Consider the following 26,494-nt stretch of genomic DNA (forward strand, 5'->3'; position numbering starts at 1 on the left):
GCTCTTTCTTACGGGATCCCAGCTTAGGATACAGATACAGTTTGTAACTCTCCCATGACGCCTTAATGTTTTAAGCATTAAGTACATTAAGGAGGCTCATGAGAATTGCTAATCAGCCTTGTGAAACTGCAGCAGTGCTTCCTAGGGATCTAAAAGTGTTCACACCCACCCATGCAGTACAAGGTGCAAAATATTGTACTAGCTTTGTTTTCTTAACAGTCCAGTGACATGGCTTCCTTATTGCCTTCTGGGCTGCAGTTAAAGAACTTGCTCTAGAACAAGACTAGACTTGTAGATAGAAAACATCACTTAAGTCTTTCCTAGACTAATGGGATTCTAGTTTGGGTTTCAAAGGGCTCTTTGTATAGCTTACAAAAGATTCTGGGTCTTTGAATATTTCTATTCTAGTAAAATTTGGAGTTTTGACCTATATTTAGTATATGACTTTCCTGGGTTATGGAAAAATATGGACTGTCACCTAATGTGATGTCAATTTTCTTTAACCCTCTGTGTAAATGGTGCACATTAAAGAGTCAGGTTTACTGTTAAACAGATTTTTCTTTATAAACATAATGACAGAGATTACACAACATCAGTTAAAGAGAAGAATGTGACTAGGTCCACTGCTGCCTGTGTCTTGGAGCAAGAGAAGGGCTCATCCTAGAAATAATTACCTTTCCTTCTAGGGGAAGAGGACATGACCCTGGAAAAAACTTGAGTTTTTACTTAGCTAGAGATCTTGGTTGTCAGATCCAAATGGTCCCATCGCAATCCTTTTTTCCCGGGCAGTGCGTAGATCTTTGACAAGTGATGAATGACCTCTGCTTCTTGTGTTTAGGCCCGGGACTGGACTCTGTGACCAGGGATTTGGTGTGCGGGGCCTCACAGGCTGCAGAGAGATATTAACATGTGAGCACATGTGCAAAATGTGGTCTCATGTGACAGATCCAAAGAGAAAGCCTTCTTCAGCCATGTTTTTATCAGAATAGCTCTGTGAACTACAATAATAAATAAGAGAATAGAATCTATGAGTCCAAGACCTGCCTGTTTTGATTGCAGTCAGCAGCCTAATGTGGAGAATATGCCTGAATTTCCCACCCAAGGCTTGGACCTCCACATGGTGATCTTTGGGGTTAGCCTGTGTTTTCTATGTCTTTATTAATATGTAGTAGTAGCAGCAGCTATGGGAACTGTAGTAGCAATGACTAAAGAGCTTTATTCTTCACGTGTGCTAAGGTGGATTCACTCAGGGTGAACAGCCCCTGGGGACACAGCGCTGCTCTCTTTTCACCTTATAAACCAAAGTAGTGATGGCCATGATTGAGTTCGTACCTAGGTTAAAGCGTTCCCAGGAATCTAGGCTGTTCTAATGTTAATCTAGGTTTCTGTATTACTCTATGAAATAGTAAGAGAGTTATCTGTCTCATTCCCAAATGTATTCTTAGCTTAGGGCCAAAGTACAAATGGAATCCCATTTACTAAATGTCTAAATATTTAAATGTTATAAATCAAGCTAGTGGGGATTTCCCTGGTGGTCCAGTGGCTAAGACTCCCACTGCATGGGCCCGGTTTGATCCCTGGTCGGGGAACTAGATCCCGCATGCCGCAACTAAAAGATCCCGCGTGCTGCAGGATCTTCTAAGACTGGGCGTGGCCAAATAAATAAATAAATATTTTTAAAAAATCAAGCTAACAAACTGTTTTTTAAAAAATATATATATTTATTGACCTGGCTGCACCGCGTCTTAGTTGTGGCATGCAGGATCTATTTCCCTGACCAGGGATCGAACCTGGGCTTCCTGCATTGGGAGCACGGAGTTGTAACCACTGGACCACCAGGGAAGTCCCCAAACTGTTAACTAAAATACATACTATCACCTACATTGACAAAAAGACCAGGTTTGAATTTGGAATTTTTGCAGTCTTTGGAGCTCCTTACCAGAATGTGGTGGTGCAGGAAAACTGCATTATAAATAAATGCACCATGTTTTTCTTTTGTGATAGGAATCAAGCAAAATAGAATACATCAGAATTGTGTATTTGCAGGGAGCAAACCTGTAGTGGTACTACAAATGGTGAATTTTAAAAAATTTTAATTTAATTAATTTATTTTTTGGCCATGCTGTGAAGCATGCAGGATCTTAGTTCCCCAACAAGGGATGAAACCTGTGCCTCTTGCAGTGGAAGCATGGAGTCTTAACCACTGGACTGCCAGGGAAGTCCCCTGTGTATATATATATCTTCCTCCTTCATTAAATAAATAGGAAAAAATTTATTATGATGTCTAATGAATTTAATGGGATTATTTCTGATTTTTTATATTGGGTCAGCCAAAAAGTTCATTCGAGTTTTTCCCATAAGATGCTACAAAAACCCAAGCAAACTTTTTGGCCAACCCATACTTGACTATTCTTTAATTAATCTCAAAAGCCTATCCCCAAAGTTTGATATATGCCCACTTACATACATGCAGAAAGAACACCATGCCTTGTATAATATTTCTTATTTCACAAATAACTTATAATTTCAGCTACATATTATATTGTATTTTTGCTATTTAAGGAATAAGAACCAACACATTATTTATTACCTTGTTTTTCATTACTTAAAAAATTGAATAAATCAATTGTGACGGGCCATATCATTTTAATTTTAACTTTTAATTTTGACTTTCAAGATGTATTTCTCTGTCAATTACTTGTATTATATTCTTTGAATATTATACTTGAAATGAAAAATGAAGTCAAAATAAAAAGTAAGTCTCCCCTGCACATGAATATTTGTAGCAACTTTATTCATAATCATTAAAAGCTAGAATCAACTTTCAGTAGGTGAAATGAAAAACAAACTGTGGTACATCCATACAATGAAATATTGTTCACAGATAAGAAATAAGCTCTCAAGCCACAGAAGACTTGGGTGAACCTCCTTGAATATGTATTGCTAAGTGAAACAAGTTAGCCTGAAAAGGCTACATATGTATGATTTTAATTACATGACATTCTAGAAAAGGCAGAACTACAGAGATAATAAGATCACTGATTGTCAGTTGTTTGCGGGGAGGAAGAGAGGATGGAAAAGAGGAAGCACAGAAGATTTTTAGCGTGGTTAAACTATTCTGCATGATACTGAAATGGTGGATACATGGCATTATGCATTTGTGAAAACCCGTAGAACTATACAGCACAAGAATGAAACTTAATGAATACAAAAAAAAAAAAAAAAAAAAAACTCATTTAGGAGGTCAGGGAATCCCAGGAAAAACCCATACTATGACAATAGAATATAACCGTAACCTCAATTTAAATACATATTTTTGTTACAGTGTTAGGATGATGAAAAATATTTTCAAGCATAAACATATAGTATATTAGAATAAAATTCTGTCTGGAAGTTATTTCAAAATGGAAATGTAAGCTTAAAAAAAGATTAAATTTTCAACTTATAAGAAGAGCTTGTTTATTTTATAATTTTTTTAAATGGATGACGGTAGGTATCAAACTGTTATAGATTTAGTTGGATGCATTTTAAAGTCATGTAACAGTGTTTTTTTGTTTTTTTGGGATTTTTTGCGGTACGCGGTCCTCTCACTGCTGTGGCCTCTCCCGTTGCGGAGCACAGGCTCTGGACGCGCAGGCCCAGCGGTCATGGCCCACGGGCCCAGCCGCTCCACGGCATGTGGGATCCTCCCAGACCGGGGCACGAACCTGTGTCCCCCACATCGGCAGGCGGAGTCTCAACCACTGCGCCACCAGGGAAGCCCAATGTAACAGTTTTAATTTAAAATATCAATATATATAAATGCTGGACTATGTAGATGTTAGAAATTAGATGCTTTGTGTCTATTTAAACTTAAAAAAAAGTTTGATGTCAATGAAAAAAGGTGAAGAGGTGACATAACTTTTCACAATTCTTTTAGAGGGTCCATGAGCAAAAGAGTTGGAAGTTCAACATCCTAGACAGCATCTTACATGATGTACTGCAGGACTTGGCAGACTTCTGTGAAGGGCCAAATATTAATAGTATTTATTTTAGGCTTTGTGGGCCTGATGGCCTGTGTCAAACTGCTCAGCTCTGCTATTGTAGTATGAGAGTAGCCACAGACAGTTTGTAATGAATGAGTGTGGCTGTATTCCAATAAAATTTATCTGTGGACACAGAAATTTGAGTTTTGTACAAATTTTTTTTTTTTTTTTTGCAGTGCGCGGGCCTCTCACTGTTGTGGCCTCTCCCGTTGCGGAGCACAGGCTCCGGACGCGCAGGCTCAGCGGCCAAGGCTCATGGGCCCAGCCGCTCCACGGCATGTGGGATCTTCCCAGACCGGGGCACGAACCCGTGTCCCCTGCATCAGCAGGCGGACTCTCAACCACTGTGCCACCAGGGAAGCCCTTGTACAAATTTTATTTCAGAAAATATTATTCTTCTTTTGATTTTTTTCAACCATTTAAAAATATGAAAATCATTCTTAGTCCACAGGGTGTGTAAAAACAGGAGTCAGGCCACATTTGGCCTGAGAGTTATAATTTGTTGATCCCTAATTTACAGTAATTTGGTAAAACAGTTTTACAAATTAGTGAGTCAGTAGTCTCAAAGTTAGACTGTGATCTGTCTCACATTTGCCAAAGCAAAGTCCTATATCCTTGAGGTCTTAAGCAAAATTATTCAGAAATGTATAAAGTTAAACATGAAATTTCTTCTGTTGCCAATAATGCCATTCCCCAGAGGCAACCTCTGACTTCAGATATTCAACTGTGCAGTCACACACACAAATACAACACATGTGGTTTTAAAGAAACTATATATAAATGTATATGGATTTTTTAAAAAGGGACAACATATATTGTTCTGCAATTTGATTTTTCAGCTTACAATATATTTTCAACATCTTTCCTCGTCATTATTTTTAACAAGAATTCTTGAAACTTAGTCGACATTTGAGTCATTTCCAATTTTGAAATGATAAGCAATGAGCATCTGTATATATCTGTCTCTATCTCTGTCTCTATCTCTATATCTATATATGTTTGTACACATGGGTGAATATTTCTGTAGGATAGATTCCTAGAAGCAGTATTACTGGATCAAAGATATCCACATTTTTATGTTGATGGGGTCATCCAAAAGTTTATCCTAGGGTTTCTCAACCTTGGTACATTTAGGGCCAGATAATTCTTTGTTGTGGGGCTGTACTGCACATTGTAGGATGTTTAGGAGCATCTCTGGCCTCTACGCACTAGATGTCAGTAGCATCTCCCCTGTTGTGACAACCAAAACTGTCTCTTAATATTGCCAAATATCCCCTGGAAGGGAGGGGGGCAAAATCATCTTGGGCTGAGAACCATTACCCTGGACACTTGTTTTTCTTTTTTCTTTAATTTCTTTTTCTCCCTATCCCCCTTTCAACAACTTATCATGTTATCCTTCCTTCAAAAAGGAAAAGTGTTTAAAGGAATTTGTGACTTAGTATATATCACCCCTCTGTTATGGGATAAATTGTGTCTCCCAAAATTCATGTGTTGAAGTTCTCACCCCCAGTACCTCAGAATGTGACTGTATTTGAAGATAGGGTCTTTAAAGAGGTTATTAAGTTAAAATGAGATTGTAAGAATGGACCCTAATCTAATATGACTGATGTTCTTATAAAAAGGAGAAATTTTAACACAGAATTATACAGAGGGAAGACCATATAAAGATTGGGAGAAGGCAGTCATCCACAAGCCAAGGAGAGAGGCCCCAGAAAACAGCCCTGCCAACACCTTGATCTCGGACTTCTAGCCTCCAGAAATTGTTGTCTGAAAATAAACTTCTGTTGTTCAAGTCAGCCAGTCTGTGGTACTTTGTTATGGCAGCCCTGGCAAATTAATACACCTTCCCAGTGTATTTGAATTTTAAATAAAGAATGAATGAAAAAGGCAATGACTTATCCAAAGGTATAACTATCTAACAATGAGATTTGGTGGGGGAGATAACTTTTCTGAGAGGATTCAGATCATTCTATGTAGATTTAAACATGGGACTGGCTCTATTCAACTTCTTGTCTACAGCAGCTTCTCTGATGAACAATTAGTAACTTCTATAATCTCAATGTCAAATTTCTTTCATTAAACAAAGATAATATCAAGTCAAAAAAATAAGAGCAAGGCAAGCAATGATTAGATATCCGAAGAAATGAAATGAATTAGGGAGAGTGAAGTTTGTTGTTTAAAACAACACTATATATGTTTTTCTTTTTTTTTTTGGCCATGCCCCGCAGCTTGCGGGATCTTAGTTCCCCAACCAGGGATGGAACCCATGCCCCTGCAGTGGAAGCACAGAGTCCTAACCACTGGACTGCTAGGGAATTCCAAAAAAACCACTATATTTTTAATTGCACAAACGCTATGTACAATGTAGAAAACCCAGACCATGCAAATATGCAAAGAAGAAGAAAATAAAAATCACCTGAAATCCCACCATCCAAAGACGATCACTGTTAAATATTGTGGCATAAAGACTCCCAAACTTTTTTTAGTAGTACGTATATATGGATGGATGTATAGATAGATAGAAATACACATACATATCGACACACACATATATATCTCCCAAATGGGATCCTACCGTAATACCTATTTTGTCTGCTTTTTTTCTTATTCAATGATATATTGAGAACATTGTTCCATATCAGTAAATATATTTTTCTTTCTTTTTTTTGGCTGCGCTGGGTCTTCATTGCTGTGCGCGGGCTTTCTCTAGTTGCAGCGAGGAGTGGGGGCTACTCTTCGTTGCGGTCTGCAGGCTTCTCATTGCGGTGGCTTCTCTTGTTGCGGAGCACGGGCTCTAGGTGCACAGGCTCAGTAGTTGTGGCTTGCGGACTCTAGAGCGCAGGCTCAGTAGTTGTGGCGCTTGGGCTTAGTTGCCCTGTGGCATGTGGGATCTTCCTGGATAAGGGATCGAAACTGTGTCCCCTGCATTGGCAGGTGGATTCTTGACCACTGTGCCACCAGGGAAGTCCCAGTAAATATATTTCTGAAAATGGTTATTAATAGCTGCTTTTGTTGAACTAAGTAGAGCCACAGGAAAATGATGAAATTAAAAGTAAGTCAGTCTCCAAAAGGTGTCTCCCAGTCACAAGGGAAACTAGAAGACAGATAGCAACAACATTCTTTACTTGAGGAAATCACAAAATGTTGAAAAAAGAAAAGGATGAGGTCACAGGAAAGACTAAGAGGAGGAGATATTGTACAGGATGTGGAAAAGACAAATTTACAGCTCTCGTCTAGCTAAGCCCAGTGTTTCCCAGCTTTGCCAGCAGAGAAGCATAGCTCATCCCCCCAGTTCACTACAGGATGTGTCCACTGTCTATTGAAAACCACTCCCTTTGAAAAAGCAATGAAACCTCCCAGTGACATCCTTGACCTGCCCTTTGCAATATTTCCCTGGGGAATCTGATATCAGGGTCTGGCCAGCACACACAGCCTGTATGTCAATTAGGAAGAGGGCACCCCCTCTGCTGGCCCTTCCTCCAGACACTGCAGCCCTAGAGTAGGGCACGGGACTTTCAAGGATAACATTGGTTGGTTTCAGACCCTACTTTGGCCCTTGGCCAGGTAACTTTGTGCAGAGCGATACCTCACACGATGGCTTTGTCTGAAACGGTCCCACTGACCCATTTAAACTTCCACGGGGCACAGGCAAAAATAATCTTAATCTTCCCATCCCATGCTGTCATCCTGGCCAATTCAAGAACATCTCTGACTCCCCCACTCCTAGTTTCTCTGAACTAGGCCAGAGGAACAAAAGCCATCATACAGGTCCTTTCTCCATAATAATAAATTATAGCTACAATTTTTTAAGTGTTTAGATCTGTACCAGATTCTGTGCTAAGTGCCTTGCATGCATTATTTTATGCTCACAACCAAACATTATTTTCTCCATACATCTATGAAGAAGTATGTTCAATGACTATTCCTACTTTACAGATGAGATTACCGAGATCTGAGAGAGTAACTTGACTGAGCTAATGCCACAGATAATGAGTAGCAGGGACTCATTTCTGGTTGGTCTGCTTCCCACAAACATTTCCTGTGCATCTACTCTGTGAGAGCAGTGTGCTAAAAGCAAGAGAAAGAGGCATAAGGAAGTCCTTTGCTTGAAGGAGTTTACAGTTTAGGAAGTTTAAGAAGGAATCTGACGTATAATACACCAATACATGCACAATGTGCTAAAGCAATGTGAAAGGGCCAAAGTTCTCCTGTGACTGGGAGATGGGAGAGCCTTTGGGGAGGAGATGGAATGTGAAATGCGCTTTAATAAGGGTATTTTTTTTATTTAAGATTTTTTTGATGTGGACCATTTTTTTAAAATCACAAACATTTATTACGTTCCCCAAAGCAGTTTGCAAAACATTTGGGAGGCAATGTAGAAGGCCCACTAGGTAGAATTAAAAGGCTTCTTTCTTTCCTTTTTTTTTTTTTGAAATATAGTTGATTTACAAGGTTGTGCTAGTTTCTGGTGTACAGCAAAGTGATTCTGATATATACATATTCTTTTCCATTATAGGTTATTACAGGTATTGAATATAATTCCCTAATTCCTTGTGCTAAACAGTAGGACTTTGGTGTTTATCTATTTTATATACAGTAATGTGTATATTAATCTTTTTTTTTTTTTTTTCTGGTACGCAGGCCTCTCACCGTTGTGGCCTCTCCCGTTGCGGAGCACAGGTTCCAGACATGCAGGCTCAGCGGCCATGGCTCACGGGCCCAGCTGCTCCGCGGCATGTGGAATCCTCCCGGATCGGGGCACGAACCCGCATCCCCCGCACCTGCAGGCAGACCCCCAACCACTGCGCCACCAGGGAAGCCTCTGTATATTAATCTTAATCTTAATCTCAAGATCCTAATTTATCCCTCTTCCCCCCTTTCCCCTTTGGTAACCATACGTTTGTTTTCTATGTCTGTCAGTCTGTTTCTGTTTTGTAAATAAGTTCCTTTGTATCATTTTTTTTAGATTCCACATATAAGTGATATATGATATTTGTCTTTGTCTGACTTATTTCACTTAGTATGATAATCTCTAGGTCCATCCATGTTGCTCCAAATGGCATAATTTCATTCTTTTTTATGGTATATATATATATATATATATATATACACACACACACACACACACACACCACATATTCTTTATCTATTCATTTGTTTTTGGACACTTAGGTTGCTTCCATGTCTTGGCTATTGTAAATAGTGCTGCTATGAACATTGGGGTGAATGTATCTTTTCGAAATAGAGTTTTTGTCTTTTCTGGATATATGCCCGGGAGTGGGATTCCTGGATCATATGGTAGCTCTATTTTTAGTTTTTTAAGGACCCTCCATACTGTTCTCCATAGTGGCTGCACCAACTTATAGTCCCTCCTACAGTGTAGGAGGGTTCCCTTTTCTCCACACCCTCTCCAGCATTTATTATTCGTAGACTTTTTGACTATGGGCATTCTGACTGGTGTGAGGTGGTACCTCACTGTAGTTTTGATTTGCATTTCTCTAATAATTAGTGATGTTGAACACCTGTTCATGTGCCTTGTGGCCATCTGTATGTCTTCTTTGGAGAAATATCTATTTAGGTGTTCTGCCCATTTTTTAAAAAAGATTTATTTATTTTTATTTATTTATTTTGGCTGCGCTGGGTCTTAGTTGCAGCACACGGGATCTTCTTTGCAGCATGTGGGATCTTTTAGTTGCAGCATGTGGACTTCTTAGTTGTGGCATGCATGCGGGATCTAGTTCCCCGACCAGAGATCGAACCCAGGCCCCCTGCATTGGGAGTGCTGAGTCTTACCCACTGGATGACTAGGGAAGTCCCTCTGCCCATTTTTTGATTGGGTTTTTTGTTTTTTTAATATTTAGCTGTATGAGCTGTTTGTATATTTTGGAAATTAAGCCCTTGTTGGTCACATCACAGATATTTTCTCTCATTACATAGGTTGTCTTTTCGTTTTGTTTATGGTCTCCTTTGCTGTGCAAAAGCTTATACGTTTGATTAGGTCAAAAGGCTTCTTGCTTGAACTGAAGTTTCTCTCCTATTCTTGATCAGGTCTCTTGTTTTGAGTTCCAGAGAATATGGCAGGGGAAACCAGCAACATTGTTTCTCATCAAGGCCCAGTATAAGCCCACATGTTGAGCTGCTTGGAGAGTTTGCAATTTCTTTTTTTTTTCTCTTAATCATTATTGGAGTATAGTTGCTTTACAGTGTTGTGTTAGTTTTTACTGTACAGCAAAGTGAATCACCTATATGTATACATACATCCCCTCTTTTTTGGATTTCCTTCCCCTTTAGGTCACCACACAGCATTGAGTAGAGTTCCCTGTGCTATACATTAGGTTCTCATTAGTTATCTATTTTATACATAGTATCAATAGTGTATATATGTCAGTCCCAATCTCCCAGTTCATCCCAACCCCCGCCCCCCATTTCCCCCTTGGTATCCATAGGTTTGTTCTCTATGTCTGTGTCTCTATTTCTGCTTTGTAAACAAGATCATCTATACCAATTTTTTCAGATTCCACATATATGTGTTAATATACGATATTTGAAAGTGTTCCCTGGGGAGGCAAAATTGCCCCCACTTGAGGACCACTGTAATAGACCATGTGAGAAATTAAAAGGGTAGATGTGACACCTGGGTAGGGGTAAAATCTAAATGCTTTCTCAAGGGTTTGGATAGGAATGTGAGGAAGAGGATTGAGAGATCAAACAGAACCACAGAAAAGGCCCTAGAGGCCATGTAGTCTAACCTGCTCATAATTGCTTGCAAAGTTGTAAACTCTTTGGGAGGGAGTTTGGTAAAACCTATAATAATCACAAAAATTATTTTGCCCTATAATAATCACAAAAATTAAATTCACCCAGCAATTCCATTCTTGGTAATCTATCATAAATGATTCAAATGAAGACAAGTAATCTTTATGTATAAAGCAACAATAGTTACATGGGGACAGTGACCATGTTCTCGACAATTGCACCCTCATGCCTACCACAGTGCCTGTTAATGAGAGGCCCAGATTTAAGAAGTCGATTTAAGGTTCAGAGGAGGTGAGTTTGAAGATTCTGGAGAGAGAACTTGTAGCTAATAAAACAAAATCCCAGAGGGGGTGGGAAGGGCAGTTATCAAGAATACAAGAATGGCCCCGGGGGCTTCCCTGGTGGCGCAGTGGTTGAGAGTCCGCCTGCCGATGCAGGGGACACGGGTTCGTGCCCCGGTCCCGGAGGAACCCACATGCCGCGGAGCGGCTGGGCCTGTGAGCCATGGCCGCTGAGCCTGCGCGTCCGGAGCCTGTGCTCCGCAACGGAAGGGGCCACAACAGTGAGAGGCCCGCGTACCACAAAAAAAAAAAAAAAAAGAAGAAGAAGAATGGCCCCGATTCCCCCGAGGAGGCGCAGGTCGGCCCCCTCCCCACTCCTGCCACCCGAGTGAACTGGCTTGACGAGGGACCAAAGTTCCCCTAGACCAAGCATGGGCAGCTCGGAGAGAACACGTGTGACTCAGAGTTGGTCTCCCGCAGCCGCTCCGGGACACAGGAAATTTTTTGGATGGATGCTCAACTGCCACCAAAAACAGTGAAGATGTCGCTCACCTCTGCGTCCCCGGTGTCTACAAGAGCGCCTGGCATATGGTCACCTCTCAAGACCTTCTGAAGTAGGATAACACTAGACGTGGACCCTAAAAAGATTCTTAGGCAGCCTGTCTGTATAGTGAAGCTCCTTTGAGTCACTGACTGGAGAAACTTGGGTCACTTGGTTAAGCACAAGCCAATCATTGTGGCCTTAGGATACGGGATTCCACTGATGCTCCAGGCCTTCCATAGTCTGGGAGCATTCACTGTGTTCTGCAGCACTTCTGGAGACCAAGTTGAGCCCCAGCACAGGATGGTTCTCCAAAGGAAATTCAGTGTCTTTCGTGGTGGTGGGGGGCGAGGAGAGGATGGCCAGGATGGATGCTGGGCAGGTAGAGTCAGCATATGTTCACTGAATATGGAATTATTAAGTCAGAAAATATTCCTTTCCAGTTTAATTAAGAAGTAGCCTTGGAGATGAACTTGAAGTTTGAGCTGGATTAAACTAGCAAAGATGAAGGGAAGAAAAAGGAAAGTGTGCATTTCCTTGCAGGTTGATCGTGTGCTCTGAAACGTTAAGTCCCATGAAGGCAGGTGATAGTCTGTTTCGTTGTCTTGTTTATGATTGTTACCCCGATGCCATCGCAATGTCTGTCACTTAGTAGTCAGTAAACATTTGTTAAATTAAAAAAATAAAAGAGAATACAAGTAGAAAAGTCTGTAGCTTCATTTTCAGAGAGAGAGAGCAATGACTGAAAATTTGTAATGGAGAGAGGAGGAAGGGAAGTTAGGCGGAGGAATTTAGGGCTTCAATCAGTCTGTAAAGAGACCCAGGTGGACCGAAATTTGAACCTAGAACTTTGCCTGAGGGCATTCCTTGAAACCAAGAATTGTGCGCTTTCTCATGCAAAGCTGCTGGGGAACGTGTTTTTCAGAAACGGGGACCTCCCGAGGAACACTGCAATTTGCAGACACTAGAAGGAAAAAGTTCAGTAGCTAACTCTTTCTCCTGGAGTCCCTGGCAACTTGATTTGTAAACTGTCCCCTAAATATGGAATCCGTGTTAATTTGGCAGAGACTCCGCCGCTCTAGCGGGAAGCCATGCATTGAATTAACATTTTCTAATGGGGCCAGCGGGAGGCGCCGGCGGAAGAACGGTGGGCGGGGACAACTCAGAGGCGGCTGGAGCCCCACCCCTTTCCCAGAGTACACTGCGGAAGCCGCCTGCCTGAGCCGGCTTCTCGCCATCTCCCGCCGGGCTCGGGAGAAGGTAGGATCATGGACGGGCTCCGGGCTAGCGCTGGGCTGCTGAGGCGCGGGCGGTTGAGGCGCCGGCGCCAGCCACAGCCACATAGCGGGTCGGTCCTGGCCCTGCCCCTGAGGCCCAGGAAGATCCGAAGGCAGCTGAGGAGAAGTGTCGCGTCCCGGATGGCCGCGCTGAGGGCCCAGGCGCTGCCGAGCGAGGACTCGGAGGACTCGAGGGTGGAGTCGATGGTCGACGATCGCAGGGACCCGCTGGCTGGTGGGGCGGCGGCCCTCTCGGATGTGACCCGGCGGGAGCCGTACGGCCATCTCGGGCCCGCGGAGCTGTTAGAGGCCTCGCCCGCGTCCCGCTCCCTGCAGACTCCCCGCGCCCTGGTGGAGGCGCAGACCCCGCCGGCGCGCTTGGTGGAGGCGCAGACCCCGCCGGCGCGCCTGGTGGAGGCATCCGCCCTGCCGGCACGCCTGGTGCAGGCCTCGGGCCCCCCGCCGCGCTTGGTGGAGACCTCGGCCGTGCTGTGCTCTGCCCAGCACTTGGCGGCCGCCCCGCCGTCCATGGCTCCAGCGACGCTGTCGGGGCCGCAGGGGGAAATCGCGGGCGGGGAGCTGCCCTGGGACTCCCCTTTGCAGCGCGTCTTGTCTGAGCTGAACCGCATCCCCAGCAGCCGGCGGCGGGCGGCGCGCCTCTTCGAGTGGCTCATCGCGCCCATGCCGCCCGACCATTTCTACCGGCGCCTATGGGAGCGCGAGGCTGTGCTGGTGCGGCGGCAGGACCACACCTACTACCAGGGTCTTTTCTCTACCGCCGACCTGGATTCCATGCTGCGCAACGAGGAGGTGCAGTTTGGGCAGCACCTGGACGCCGCGCGCTACATCAGTGGGCGGCGCGAGACCCTGAACCCACCCGGCCGCGCCCTGCCCGCCGCCGCGTGGTCCCTGTATAGGGCCGGCTGCTCCCTGCGCCTCCTCTGTCCGCAGGCTTTCTCCACCACCGTGTGGCAGTTTTTGGCTGTGCTCCAGGAGCAGTTTGGAAGCATGGCAGGCTCCAACGTTTACCTCACGCCCCCTAACTCGCAGGGCTTTGCCCCCCACTACGACGATATCGAGGCTTTTGTGCTGCAGCTGGAAGGTAGGAAGCTCTGGCGGGTCTACCGACCGCGGGTTCCGACCGAGGAACTAGCTCTGACATCCAGCCCCAACTTCAGTCAGGACGACCTAGGAGAGCCGGTGCTACAGACGGTGCTGGAACCTGGAGATTTGCTCTATTTTCCCCGAGGCTTCATTCACCAAGCCGAATGCCAGGATGGAGTGCACTCTCTGCACCTGACCTTGTCCACATACCAGCGCAATACCTGGGGCGACTTCCTGGAGGCTGTACTGCCTCTGGCAGTGCAGGCTGCAATGGAGGAAAATGTGGAGTTTCGTAGGGGACTGCCCCGAGACTTTATGGATTACATGGGGGCCCAGCATTCGGAGTCTAAGGATCCGCGAAGAACTGCTTTCATGGAGAAAGTGCGGGTCTTGGTTGCCCGCTTGGGACACTTTGCCCCTGTCGATGCTGTGGCTGACCAGAGAGCCAAAGACTTCATCCACGATTCTCTGCCCCCTGTGTTGACTGAGAGGGAGAGGGCACTAAGCGTTTATGGGCTCCCAATTCGCTGGGAGGCTGGGGAACCTGTAAACGTGGGGGCCCAGCTGACAACAGAAACAGAAGTGCACATGCTTCAGGATGGTATAGCTCGGCTGGTGGGTGAGGGAGGCCATTTGTTTCTCTATTATACAGTGGAAAACTCCCGAGTTTATCATCTGGAAGAGCCCAAGTGCTTGGAGATATACCCCCAGCAAGCTGATGCCATGGAACTCCTGCTCCGCTCCTATCCAGAGTTTGTGAGGGTAGCAGACTTGCCGTGCGACAGTGTGGAGGACCAGCTTTCCTTGGCGACCATGTTATATGACAAGGGGCTGCTGCTCACCAAGATGCCTCTAACCTGAACTAGTTACTCCTTGATTGCCAGAAACAAGACATTAATGATTCTCTCCTACCACCACCACTTTTTTTGGGGAAAAATTCATTCTTACCTTAATAACCATCACTGTGCTTACATTTACCTTTATGACTGCTTCAATGTCACAGAACTCAGACGCTCTTCTAGGAAACACCACCTCATCTAGGCACAAAAGTAAAAGCAGAAGTTGGAGGTGGAAGAAGGAGCTTTTTCTGAAGTAACCTTGATTCCTGATCGTTTGAGAGTACCAACTTCATCATCAACCTCAGGCTTCCGTGTACTGTGTGGCATTTGCTGTGTTACTCTGCTTGAGACATTAGAAGTTTTTATTTGGAATTTGCATCCTTCATTTGAGTTATCTTTCATCAGTTTGGGGGGAGGGTTGGGGTCAGTATCCTGTTTATTACTGTGAGTTTGTGTGAATGTTAGAAAAGTTATTAAAGTGCCAGAGAATGTTTTCCTTTTTCTAGGGCTAGATTATTATGTGGCATGGTCTGAAGAAATGTGGGAGGAGGGAGGTCGATAGGGAAAATCAACAGCTGAGGTGAAAGGTAACTTGGGGCCGTTGTAGGATTGGGACCAATTCTGCAACTTTGGGGATAATTTATTCATTTTAATCATGTTACTCGAACCCCAAACAGCACAATCCTATTAGAAAAGTTATGAGTATATTATGTTTTTTAAAGTGTATTATGGTTTTGCTCAGTGCTTGCTTGCATCAGTGGCTGGCACTGCTCCCAGAGAGACAGAATGTCACCTAGTTGTGCTGTCATAGGCCTCAGTCAGCCAACTTGTAGCAAGCTGGCCATGAGGGAAGGCTGGTGTTCAAGTTACTTTCCACTCTCATTTTTTTCTGGCAGTTGGAAGAAACTTCCCCAAATCTGGCAAGTGAATATTCTCATGGTTGGTGGAAAAGAGCCTGGTGTACCAGAGAGAGCACTGGACTTGGAACCAGAAGACCTGGGTTTGGGGTGGTGGCTGGTGGGCAGCTGGCTGAATGACCTGAGGCTGCTGCTGCGCCTGGGCACACTGATTTTGTAAGTATGTTTTGGTACAGCTTGATGTCTACACCTCATCATTTAGGTTGTATCTGGAACTTTTAAGATCCTTTCACCCTAACTGATAGGTTGAGTTATGTAAAGCTGAGAACTTTATGAAATCGTTTTTTCTTAAAGTTGCAAAAGCGTAGATGTACGTATAATCTCACTTTCCAGAGGTAATATTACTATTCAAGGTTAAGCTTCAAGGATTTTTCTGAGTGCTTAACCAGACGTACACATGGCAGTTTTTTGTTTTTCTAAGGCGTCCTTTTTTTTGACCTAACTTTCAAATTGGTTCAGATAGAATTACATCATTTTTTTTTTAAGGGGCAGATAGCAAATCAGAGCCTGGGGGAGGGCGACAAGGAAAAGATAACAGAAGGACTGAGAGGATGGTGGCCAAGAAGAAAAGAAAGTGTCCTTTCCTGGCTCTCATCCTACAGGGCTCACAACTAAGTCCCCAAACATCCAATCCTGAAAAAGGCTTGTTAAAGGAGTCAAGGCATAGGATTCACCCCTAGAAAACTTACCCTGAAAAGTTTCTTGGAGAAAAGTACAGAATTTCAGTGGTTTTTGCCCCTGTTTGGGTTGCATGTAAACACGTTTTGCTTCCTCCTTCACTATTCCTATGACTGTCTCAATCTTGAATATTTTCTGTATCAACAGTTCCTTTTGGCTTAGTGTTTGAATCTGAATCAGAACAAATGTTGAAAAAACCAACTATACTAGGCTGTAAATCATCAAAAAACGTTAATAAAGTAGCATTGCCTCATGCTTATTAGTATTAGGTGGTACGTAAATGCCTGAGAACATTGTTCTCTGGTGATATTGGTTGGACATTTTTCACATCTATTATTGAAAAATTTACTTTAGCTTTTTGGGCATGATGAAAGGAATCTGCTAAGAAATGCTTGCTTGATGTGAAATTGGTTTTGTGAATTATATGAAGAATCTTTTGCCTTTTTAAAGTCCTTTTCCCTCAATTTTTCTTTCTTTTTTTTTTTTTTTTTGTGCGGTACGCGGGCCTCTCACTGTTGTGGCCCCTCCCATTGTGGAGCACAGGCTCTGGACGCACAGGCCCAGCGGCCGTGGCTCACGGGCCCAGCCGCTCTGCGGCATGTGGGATCTTACCAGACCGGGGCACGAACCCGTTTCCCCTGCATCGGCAGGCGGACTCTCAACCACTGCGCCACCAGGGAAGCCCATCCCTCGATTTTTCATCTCCTCTAACAGCTTTGAAAAATTAGAACCACCTATTCAGCTAGAGTTCCTTTGGTGAAAGAGCCCAGATTAGGAATTAAGGAAAGTTTAGAAGGAAAAAAGAAAATCTAGGGACTTCCCTGGTGGCGTAGTGGTTAAGAATCCGCCTGCCAATGCAGGGGACATGGGTTCGAGCCCTGGTCCAGGAAGATCCCACGTGCCACGGAGCAACTAAGCCTGTGCGCCACAACTACTGAGCCTGTGCTCTAGAGCCCACGTGCCACAACTACTGAAGCCCGTGCGCCTAGAGCCCATGCTCCTCAACAAGAGAAGCCACCGCAGTGAGAAGCCCGTGCGCCGCAACGAAGAGTAGCCCCCACTTGCAGCAACTAGAGAAAGCCTTGTGCAGCAACGAAGAACTAACGCAGCCAAAAAAAATTAATTAAAAAAAAAAAATCTAGGGGGCCTATTCCAGTCCCTCATTCCTCCTTTATGCCTATCTGCAAAAAAGAAAGAACTTGGGTTTAGAGGATGGTGGGGAAAAAAAGGGAAGGAAAGGAAACAATATGTCAGAAACAACCGATTTTGAGGGCTACTTGATAGGACTAAGGGGATTTTTGCTTTGTTTTACTTTTTACTAGTAGGATTTTATAATCCTATCTTGCACAGATGTATTTTGTATCTTCAAGTGAGATATTGTATCTGGGGCTATAGAAAGTATTTCTGTGTTGGGGAAGAGGGTACGTACATGCTTAGGGGGAAAAAGGGGCCTGATGAACTCTTGAGAGCCCTGAATTTTTTCCTGAAAACATAGCTTGTACTTATCTACCCTGTTCTTGATCTTCTGAAGCATTTCTTGGTTTCCTTCATTTTCTAAGTTGAGTATCTTCATTGCATGATGAATTTCTCTGAAAGGTAAGAAGGACTTCTTAGGTTGTTCTTCCTATCCTTAAAGCATGGAGGTGGAAAATACAGGACTTGGAATCAGACAAGAATCCTAAGTTCCAATCCTAACCGCAGTTTTGCTGAGCTTTATTTGCAAAAATCGTATGATGCTTAGCTTGTAGGGGTGTTCTGTAGTTTTCGAGATGATATACTTGAAGGTACTAGTAGATATTATTTATTGAACACCTTTATGACAGGTACTAACATGTTATCTCATTAATCATCACCACAGACCCATAAGGCAGACTGCCGTCTGCATTTGATACATGAAAAAATGGGCTCAGAGAATTTAAGTAACTTACCCAGACTCACAAAGCTAGCACATGTCTGAGCTGGGGTTCAGATCCTGGTCTTTTTGACGCTAAAGCCTATCGTCACTAAGTAGGCACTTGATAAATGTAAGTTGAATAAAAAAACCCACCTGGGATGATGAACAAGTACATAAACTACATGAGCTTGACTTTTAATCTAATTCAGGCCAGTTTTTCTGTTACCCACTTGCTAAGTAGATGAATGGCCCAGGTGAGCCTGTGCTTTTTACAGCCATTAAGCAGCCTGGAAAGGCAGGCACATACTCTGTTAACAAGGGTGGGAGAGTTGGCAGTACAAGAGGTCATGGCAGGAACCAGAGGGTTAGTGCTTACTTTAGAACAGCATCATGGTTCTCTAGGAGCAGCACGTCTAGGAAGGTGTCCCTGACTTGGTCTCCTTGAAGTTTGAGGGCTAGGATGCTGCGGCAAGCCTCTAGTCGTACACCTGGTGATACTTCATAGTGGATAGCCCAGAGCAGGAGGTCTGTCAGTTGGGGACTCACGTGGCCAATTTGTCCCAAAGCTGCAGAGATTAGAGGGCAGCGTGTTCCACTGTCACTTAAGATTGAGTTTGCTATATCCTAGCATCCAGAAATGGCCTTATTAATAAATAATAATAATAATAAGGTATAGGCAACCACTTGCTAAATTAAATATTGCAAATACTAAACTAAGTATTTTGTCTTTACCGTCCCTTTTGGATGACAATTACCATTAGAATTTTAGGAATAGGTTAGAATAGGACATTATCCCCAGAGAATTCCCAGAAGGGGGGTATTCCATGCCATCCTTGTCCATTAGGATGTGAGAATATACTAATTTACCTATTTATCTAGGAATGAGATATGGGATAGATAACTCAGAAGACCAACCTAGTCAAGGCAGGGTAATGGGGAAAGAAGGCACAATTACTTCGCAGCTTAACCCAGGGCTGATTCTTATAGGGACCTGCCAGACTGTCAGAGAGAAACAATGCCAAAAATCCCTAAAAAGAAACTAGGAAATTTGAGGGCAGAATTTTAGGTTTGTAGCAGTCTTGAATCTGGTCTGACTTTTACAGAGTCCTATGGTTGAAACCTCCAGGGAAAGCAAGTATATCCAACAGTGGATACCTACTTGGAACTCATACCTAATTCTGTTGGCAGGGATTGTCCTGTCAGCCCTTTGCCTTAATGCGTTTGACATAGACCTAGACGCCTTAACTAAAAATTAAAAAGAACAAGAAAATAATCTTTAATTTCTCAGGCAAGGAACTTCTGAGAAGCTGTGATTATCCCCTCCCTTACACTCTACTTTCTTCCTAAAGAGATTCTGGGGATCATCAATACTAAAATACAGGAAGGGATTAGAGGTTGAGGAGCTGGGGCCACTCCTGTAATACCTTGAATGGCAAAGGCCTTGATTTTCCAGCAGGGATCTCTCTGTATGAGATTCAGAAGGCATTCAAGGACCTGGGATGGATAAAAGGCAGTGCTGAGTGGAGAGAATCAGAGCAAGAATGAACCAGAGACAGGGACCCCTCTTGTCTAAATGTGCTTTAACTGGAAAAGTGGCCTTCTATCAAATCTAGTGAAAAAATGAGCTGGAGCCAGAAGTACTGGCTTAGGCGCATAGTGTTCTTATCTCCTATCTGTAGATTGATTTTCCCAGCTCACAGATCTATGGCCATATAGGCTTCTTTGAATACCTCCATCAGCTTTTCCACTAATAACTAGGGATTATAACTCGATTCACTGGAGTCGATCCCTAAGCCTATCAGCACCCATGTAATGAGAAGCTAGTTAACTGAGGTGAGAACAGGATTCAGGGGTGTGCTCTAAAATGAAGTCTAGGCTGGCTTGGAGCTAAGTGTGGTCCTAACTGTTGTTGTGGCCTGTATATCTCCTCACCTTCCTGGTTCTGATCTCTCATTCTGTGTCCCCACAGAATGGTGAGTATACTATGTATGAATGAAGCACAGGGTAATGCCCTCTTGGGTTAATCAGGTAAGATGGGTACATGTTTCCTTGACTCACCATATTATCATGGATCTGCAGGGCACCAGCAGCCAAGCAAGCTGCCTGCCGAACTGCCGTGAAGTCATCAGAGAAGCAGTTCAGGAAGCTTGGGAGAAGTTTGGCGGTCATGAGCTTGAGCCCACGAATCAGAGAGAGGGCTTCCACACGCTCCTGGAAGTTTCCTTGGCCCAGCTTGACTCTGTAAGGCACAGGTGCTTTTATTTTCCCTCCTTAAACTTTTGGTCCCTCTCCCTACACCCACCCCCAGTGCCCCCAGGATAAAATCCAACTTCTGTACGCTCTCCATTATCCATTCCCACCCTTTCCTACTTAGCCTCATGCACATTAAGTTTCACCAGGTAGAGAGACCTCAACTGTTTTATTTACTTGAATCCCTATTACCTAGAGTATGCTAGGTGCTAAACTATGTTGAATGACTGAATAAAGGAAACTTTAAACATGGATCTCTTGCTACAGTCAAGTTCTCTTCCCCACTGCCCTCACATGTGCCACGTTCATTTCTGTATTTGGCTCCCGGTGTGGAAGGTCTTGCCTTCTCTCTGCCTACGTAGTCTTACCCATCCTTCATGAAACTTGACTTTGCTAGGCATTTGTGTATCTTGCCTGCATAATCAGAATCATGTCATACATTTGAACTCTCAAACATCTAAAACAGTGCCTAACACCTAGTGGGCATTCAATTAATGATTCTTCCCTTAGCCACATTGTTAGTGTCTGTAGGGGCTGTTAATGTTTTATTTTATTTTAAAAAAAAATCCTGCAATGGGATCTATACAATGCTGAGCGGACAGAGCAGCTCAACAAATGCTGGCTGGCTGGAGCCCAGGCTCCCTGAACACTTTAAGAATAAAAAAGCTTCTTTCTCCACGTTGACAAGGTCTTACCTGATGGTGTCATGCACCTCTTTCCCAAGGCTCATTTGCCCCAGAGCTTGGGCAGCTGCTTGTCTCACTTTCTTATTCCAGTCACTGAACATCAGCTGGATCAACTTATGTTTCATATCCTACACATAGGTGTAATAATTAGCTACCATTTATTACCAAGTCAATTTTGTACTTGGCCCTGTGCTAATAAGTATTCTTACCCATCACATAATCCTCAAACAATCCCATAAGGCAGATATTACCATTTATAGGTGACAGAATGGAGGCTTAGATTTCTTGCCCAAGGTTAACCTGTTGAGTGCTGGAGCCAGGACTCAGACCCAGGCCTGTTTTTGAAGCTTATGCTTTATTTATTCATAAATTTATTTATATTTATTTATTTGTTTATTTATGGCTGTGCTGGGTCTTCGTAGCTGCATGTGGGCTTCAGTAGTTGTGGCTCGTGGGCTCTAGAGTGCAGGCTCAGTAGTTGTGGTGCACAGGCTTAGTTGCTCTGCGGCATATGGGATCTTCCCAGACCAGGACTCAAACCCATGTCCCCTGCATTGGCAGGTGGATTCTTACCCACTGCACCACCAGGGAAACCCGAAGCTCATGCTTTAAACTACTATATTATATCGGGGCCAGCATAATCTGTACTTGAGACTCTTAAAATTTGAAAGTGATACATTAGTAGGGTGACCAACTCATTCCAATTTGCCTGGGACTTTTCCTGGGTTTAGTACTCAAAGTCCTATGTACTGGACAAGCTAGGACAGTTGGCCACCCTATGTGTTAGTACATCTCTCAAAGGGGAAGGGACGAAGGTTACTAGTTGGTGATTATGTAATGTGCCCAAAGCTATTCTCCCTGCCTGAAACATCTCCCTTTTCCACCCCTATCTGATACCTGATGTTTTCCTCTTCTTTTAGGATTGAACTCAAAAAGCATCTCCTCAGTGAACTCTCCTCTGCCTTCTGTAAGCAATAGGAAATCCCCATACTACTTTACAGCTACTTCTGTTATAGCTATTTACATGTAACATTTACCAAGATGTGTTATCTTTGCATCCCCAATGGTAGCATGCTGCCCAGCATGTAGGATGTGGTCAGAAACTGCTTGCTTACTGAATGAGTGAAAGGACTGATGGACATATTGCTTAACCCCAGCAGTCTGATGTGAAGTTCTCATCTTTACCCCGCCCCCTGCTTGCTCTGCATGGCTTTTTATTTTCAGTTGGCCATCCTGAGTAACAAGTGCTGAGGAGGTGAATGTGCAAATTAATCAGATGTTGTTAAAATGGTATTGTTAAATGCAGGTTCTGATTGAATTGACCGGAGGTGAGATTTTTCACTTCCAGCAAGCTCCCAGGTGATACCTATGCTGCTGGTCCAGGACTTTAGCAGCAGGGTACTACTATGGCAGTCGAGGCAGAATTAACCCAGACGAGAATTATACTGATTACACTGAATGGCCAGGTTTTGTGCTTCCCACATCAAAATGTGAGGGTCAAGATGGAGGGTGCTCTCTTCTCGTGGGAATGGCAGTGTCCTGGCCATTTTGGAGTTACTCAGTGTTATAAGGAAAAGACAGTGGCACATAGGAAGAAGGGAAAAGTCCCATTTGGACATCTGAAGTTGATTTTAAAATAATGGCAAGAAGGAGGTCAGGTGAAAGCCTAAATGATGGTCACGGTTTCCCATGCCTGGAAGTCTTTTTTTCAGTTCTGTCCCAAGTCTTGCTCAGCTGACCCACACTCCTTCCTTCACAGAACTTTTTTTTTTTTTTTTTTTTTTTTTTTTTTTTTTTGCGGTACGCAGGCCTCTCACTGTTGTGGCCTCTCCCGTTGCGGAGCACAGGCTCCGGACGCACAGGCTCAGCAGCCATGGCTCACGGGCCTAGCCGCTCTGCTGCATGTGGGATCTTCCCGGACCGGGGCACGAACCCGTGTCCCCTGCATCGGCAGGCAGACTCTCAACCACCACGCCACCAGGGAAGCCCCCCTTCACAGAACTTTAACGGATAGGTTCAGCCGACACTAATCTCTCTCTGAAAAGTTTTGAGTACATTACATTTATCACTTGTTCTTGAATCATTTGTGTATGTTAGTCTTGTTACTCTAACTCTAATGTCAGGTTTTTGAAAGTAGGGACAGTATTGACTGATACTTATAAAGTACCTTGATGTGGAGGCAATGTCAAATTACTATAAAAGTTTCTAAACTTTTCTCTTTTATTTTTTTCTTGCTTACTTCATTGTAGGTAGGTTACAAACAGTTTGTGGACTGCCACCAGGCTGAGAAGCAGTGGCTTAAGTAATAGAACGATATGCTGGCATTTGAAGAGGATTCTGGGTTAGGAGTAAGAGGTAGCAATATGGGAACAGAGATCTGTTTGGCAAGAATGGGATACTAGAGAGCAGCAAAAAGTGGAAGAGCTCCCTAGCTCAGTTTTGCTTAGACTTTCTGTCCTGGAAACACAGGGAGAGAAGGCTTACCACACTGACATTTCCACCAATCTGGGAGAGAGCTCGGCAGGCTACAATCCGGTCTTTCCATTGATAGCTATTCAGCTCCACGACAAGCATGGTATGTATCAGGGTCTGAGGAAATGGAAGACGTGTATGGATATCCATGATCACTTTTAGAGATGCTGGGACCTTGAAGAAGTTATATCCTAACCTGGCATCCAGCATAGTTAATGTCACAAACACATGAGATGCCCGTTGCTAGCAAAGGAAAGAGTGGGTTTACAATGGGGCACTCTTCCATCCAAGCCAACTGATTTCTGGGGAACAAATCAGGGAACAAAATACAGATTTAGTAATCTGAACAGAAAATTCCTGGGACCTTCTCTTCTTAATTTAACTATCTTTCCCCCTAAAATGATTTGTATATGCCTCAGTCTGTGAGTTTCACATTTCTACTGGAAGCAAACAGAATTGTAGGTCTGTGTGGTTTTCAATGGTAAACTTCTAGCAGAAGCAAATTCTGCATATCACAACTTTTCTTGCCTACAAAGTTAGAAACCATCTGCAGCCTACTTTTCTCACCTTTCTCAGCTAGCTGTTGTCACGTTTCCTTGTATACACCCCGGTTCACCCACACTTAGTCCGGTTTTACCTGTGCTTGAGATTATCCCTACCCAACCACCTGCATTTTCAGTTCCTTCCATGGGCCGACCTCAAAGACCCAATTGTTCCCCCCAAACTCGGTTTCTTTCTCTGACCCTGTAATGGACACATACTGTCTTCCCACTTAGATGGCTCAGGAGCATACAAGACTGTTGCTCAGTGTCCTCATTCTTCTTGTTAAACAGCTGATGGAGGATCCTCTGAATCACGGGGTAAGTGGCAGCACCTTCCAGAGCCAGGCACTGAGCTGCAGCCCAGCTGTCCACGCTATTACCTGCCACAGTGGGGTGAAAAAGGAGTCCAGAATGGCGGTCTCTTCTCCCCACAGAGAGAGCAGCCTTTGGGTTGGTACACAAGGCTGCTACCTGCCTGATATCTCACTTCCCTCTGCCCCCTGTCTCGAAATTCAATCCCTTATTTAAGTCACATTTAAATGGATTGTATCAAGGTTCTAAATATAGACTGAAAATCTTAACCTGAAAAGTCAAATCCTAATATGTTTTTGTTAGGTAACAGCAGGAAGGCACTTCTAGCCTGGGTGAGAGATACAGTTGTCCCTCTCACTAGAGATTGGGAAGTCTGGAGTGGAGGCTTTCTTAAGACAGATGAGTTAAATTGTTGAGTATCTCCATGCCGAAGGCCAAACTGGTCAGCCAGTTTTCCTCCACCCCTGCCGCCACACAAGGAGCAGGTACATCTTTCAGACAGCATTTGGGCACCTTGGGCCTAACATCTGACAGAACCTTTTTGCTTGTATTACTCCAACAATGCTTGTGGACAATGCCTGTAAGTTAATGTGCAAAAATGGAAGCAAGATGGGTTCAAGTGGTGATTTAAAAAAATTTTAGAACCTATTCTTGAATATTATTACATTATCTTTTCAATTGGAAATCTGGTTGTATGAAAGGGGACATGGTTTCTGTTCAAATGCACCTATGAAACGTTTAGCCCAGGTACCACTAGGTGGCAGTATACCTATTTTGTAAAGTACCTGGGAAGAACAAATCTCTGAGTATCTAATGGAAGCCCAGACCCAATACAGCAGACATCATAGAGCATGATGGTGGAGAGGAAAGAATTAGGAAAAGCTGATGGTGAGATGTCCTCTCTTTACCCCCTATTTCCAGGTCAGAAGTCACAAGGAGTTCCTCACCCTTCAAAAGGGCAGTCTGCATGATTTCCCGGGCAAGAAGATTATGTGACTGTGTGGCATATTGGCATACTGCTGCTGCCATCCGCACATTGGCATTCTTGTCACAAAGAGCAGCCTTTGGGGGGGCTGTAGAACCTCTGGCAAGTCCTGGGTAGATGGAGCTTTGACGGTTTCCTTGTCTGTGATCAAAAGAAAGCCAGTAAAAGGGTGCTAGCTAGCCCCTTTGCTTTTCTCTGAAACACAGCTTTTTCCTCTAGTCACATGGTGGCCAACCTCAGGCTCAGTTGCAGATGCTTACTGCTTCTTAATATAATTAGAGTTTAGCTGAGCCCCTACAATGGGCAGGATTTTACGGCTGACTTTTGTGCTGGGTATTCCTGTTCCCAACCCTTTATCATCTGGCCTCTACAGAGCTGTATTTAAGCCAAAGGAGAATGTTTCCAGCTAGGCTATGGTGACCATCACCATTAGTTTTAGTGATGAAAATCAACCTATTTATATATTTTTGTATTTTTAATAATAATAGCAAATATATTTAGGTAATGCTTTGCTGCTTATATAGTGTTTCATATTCATTATCTCATTCAGTCTTCTAACCCTCATTGAAGTAGGCAAGGCACGTATGACTGCAGAGCTCACCTGAAATATGTGTACTGCAGGAGTCCTTTCAGGTTTAACTAAATAGTCTCACAAGACTATCATAGGCCACACATGGCACTAATCTTTGGAAGGAAATAGGATGGAAGCATAGTTTGCCAACAGGACAGCATCAGGCGTTCCTTTTGGCAAGAGTTCTTGAGGTGGTTTGTCTAGCGTTCCATGGAGCCTTCTGGGGACAGCTCAGGAGCATGGAATCGATCCCCAGGTATGTATGTGTCTTATGTTCCACCAGAGTTATTATCTCTTTTATATAACAACTCCATAGATATAACTCCAGGGTCCTCAAAGGGCATGCTTTGACAAGTTACAGCAT

At 43.7% G+C, this 26,494-nt stretch overlaps 2 protein-coding genes across 2 annotated transcripts in view; one reads left to right on the top strand and one right to left on the bottom strand.

The window, feature by feature from the left end:
• Window positions 1–591: 591 nt before the first annotated feature.
• The window catches only part of HEATR4 (HEAT repeat containing 4), a 35,432-nt gene continuing 9,529 nt past the window's right edge, over window positions 592–26,494 (bottom strand). Inside the window, 12 exon segments of the mRNA XM_082619935.1 lie at window positions 592–889; window positions 14,963–15,021; window positions 16,430–16,589; window positions 17,929–18,007; window positions 18,689–18,878; window positions 19,737–19,806; window positions 20,371–20,551; window positions 21,258–21,376; window positions 23,733–23,837; window positions 24,482–24,642; window positions 25,522–25,641; window positions 25,644–25,700. Coding sequence (XP_082476061.1) covers window positions 731–889; window positions 14,963–15,021; window positions 16,430–16,589; window positions 17,929–18,007; window positions 18,689–18,878; window positions 19,737–19,806; window positions 20,371–20,551; window positions 21,258–21,376; window positions 23,733–23,837; window positions 24,482–24,642; window positions 25,522–25,641; window positions 25,644–25,700 — 1,460 coding nt within the window. The 3' untranslated portion in view covers window positions 592–730.
• RIOX1 (ribosomal oxygenase 1) lies at window positions 12,815–14,896 on the top strand. The gene has a single exon (XM_082619924.1). It carries the CDS (start codon window positions 12,872–12,874, stop codon window positions 14,843–14,845), a length of 1,974 nt encoding a protein of 657 aa, XP_082476050.1. The 5' UTR covers window positions 12,815–12,871; the 3' UTR covers window positions 14,846–14,896.

This window comes from Mesoplodon mirus, assembly GCF_964341445.2.
Source record: "Mesoplodon mirus genome assembly, chromosome: 4".
NCBI lineage: Eukaryota > Metazoa > Chordata > Mammalia > Artiodactyla > Ziphiidae > Mesoplodon > Mesoplodon mirus.

Bases quoted from the DNA above. Each gene is read 5' to 3' on its own strand.
- RIOX1 (XM_082619924.1), top strand. From the start codon at position 12,872: ATGGACGGGCTCCGGGCTAGCGCTGGGCTGCTGAGGCGCGGGCGGTTG.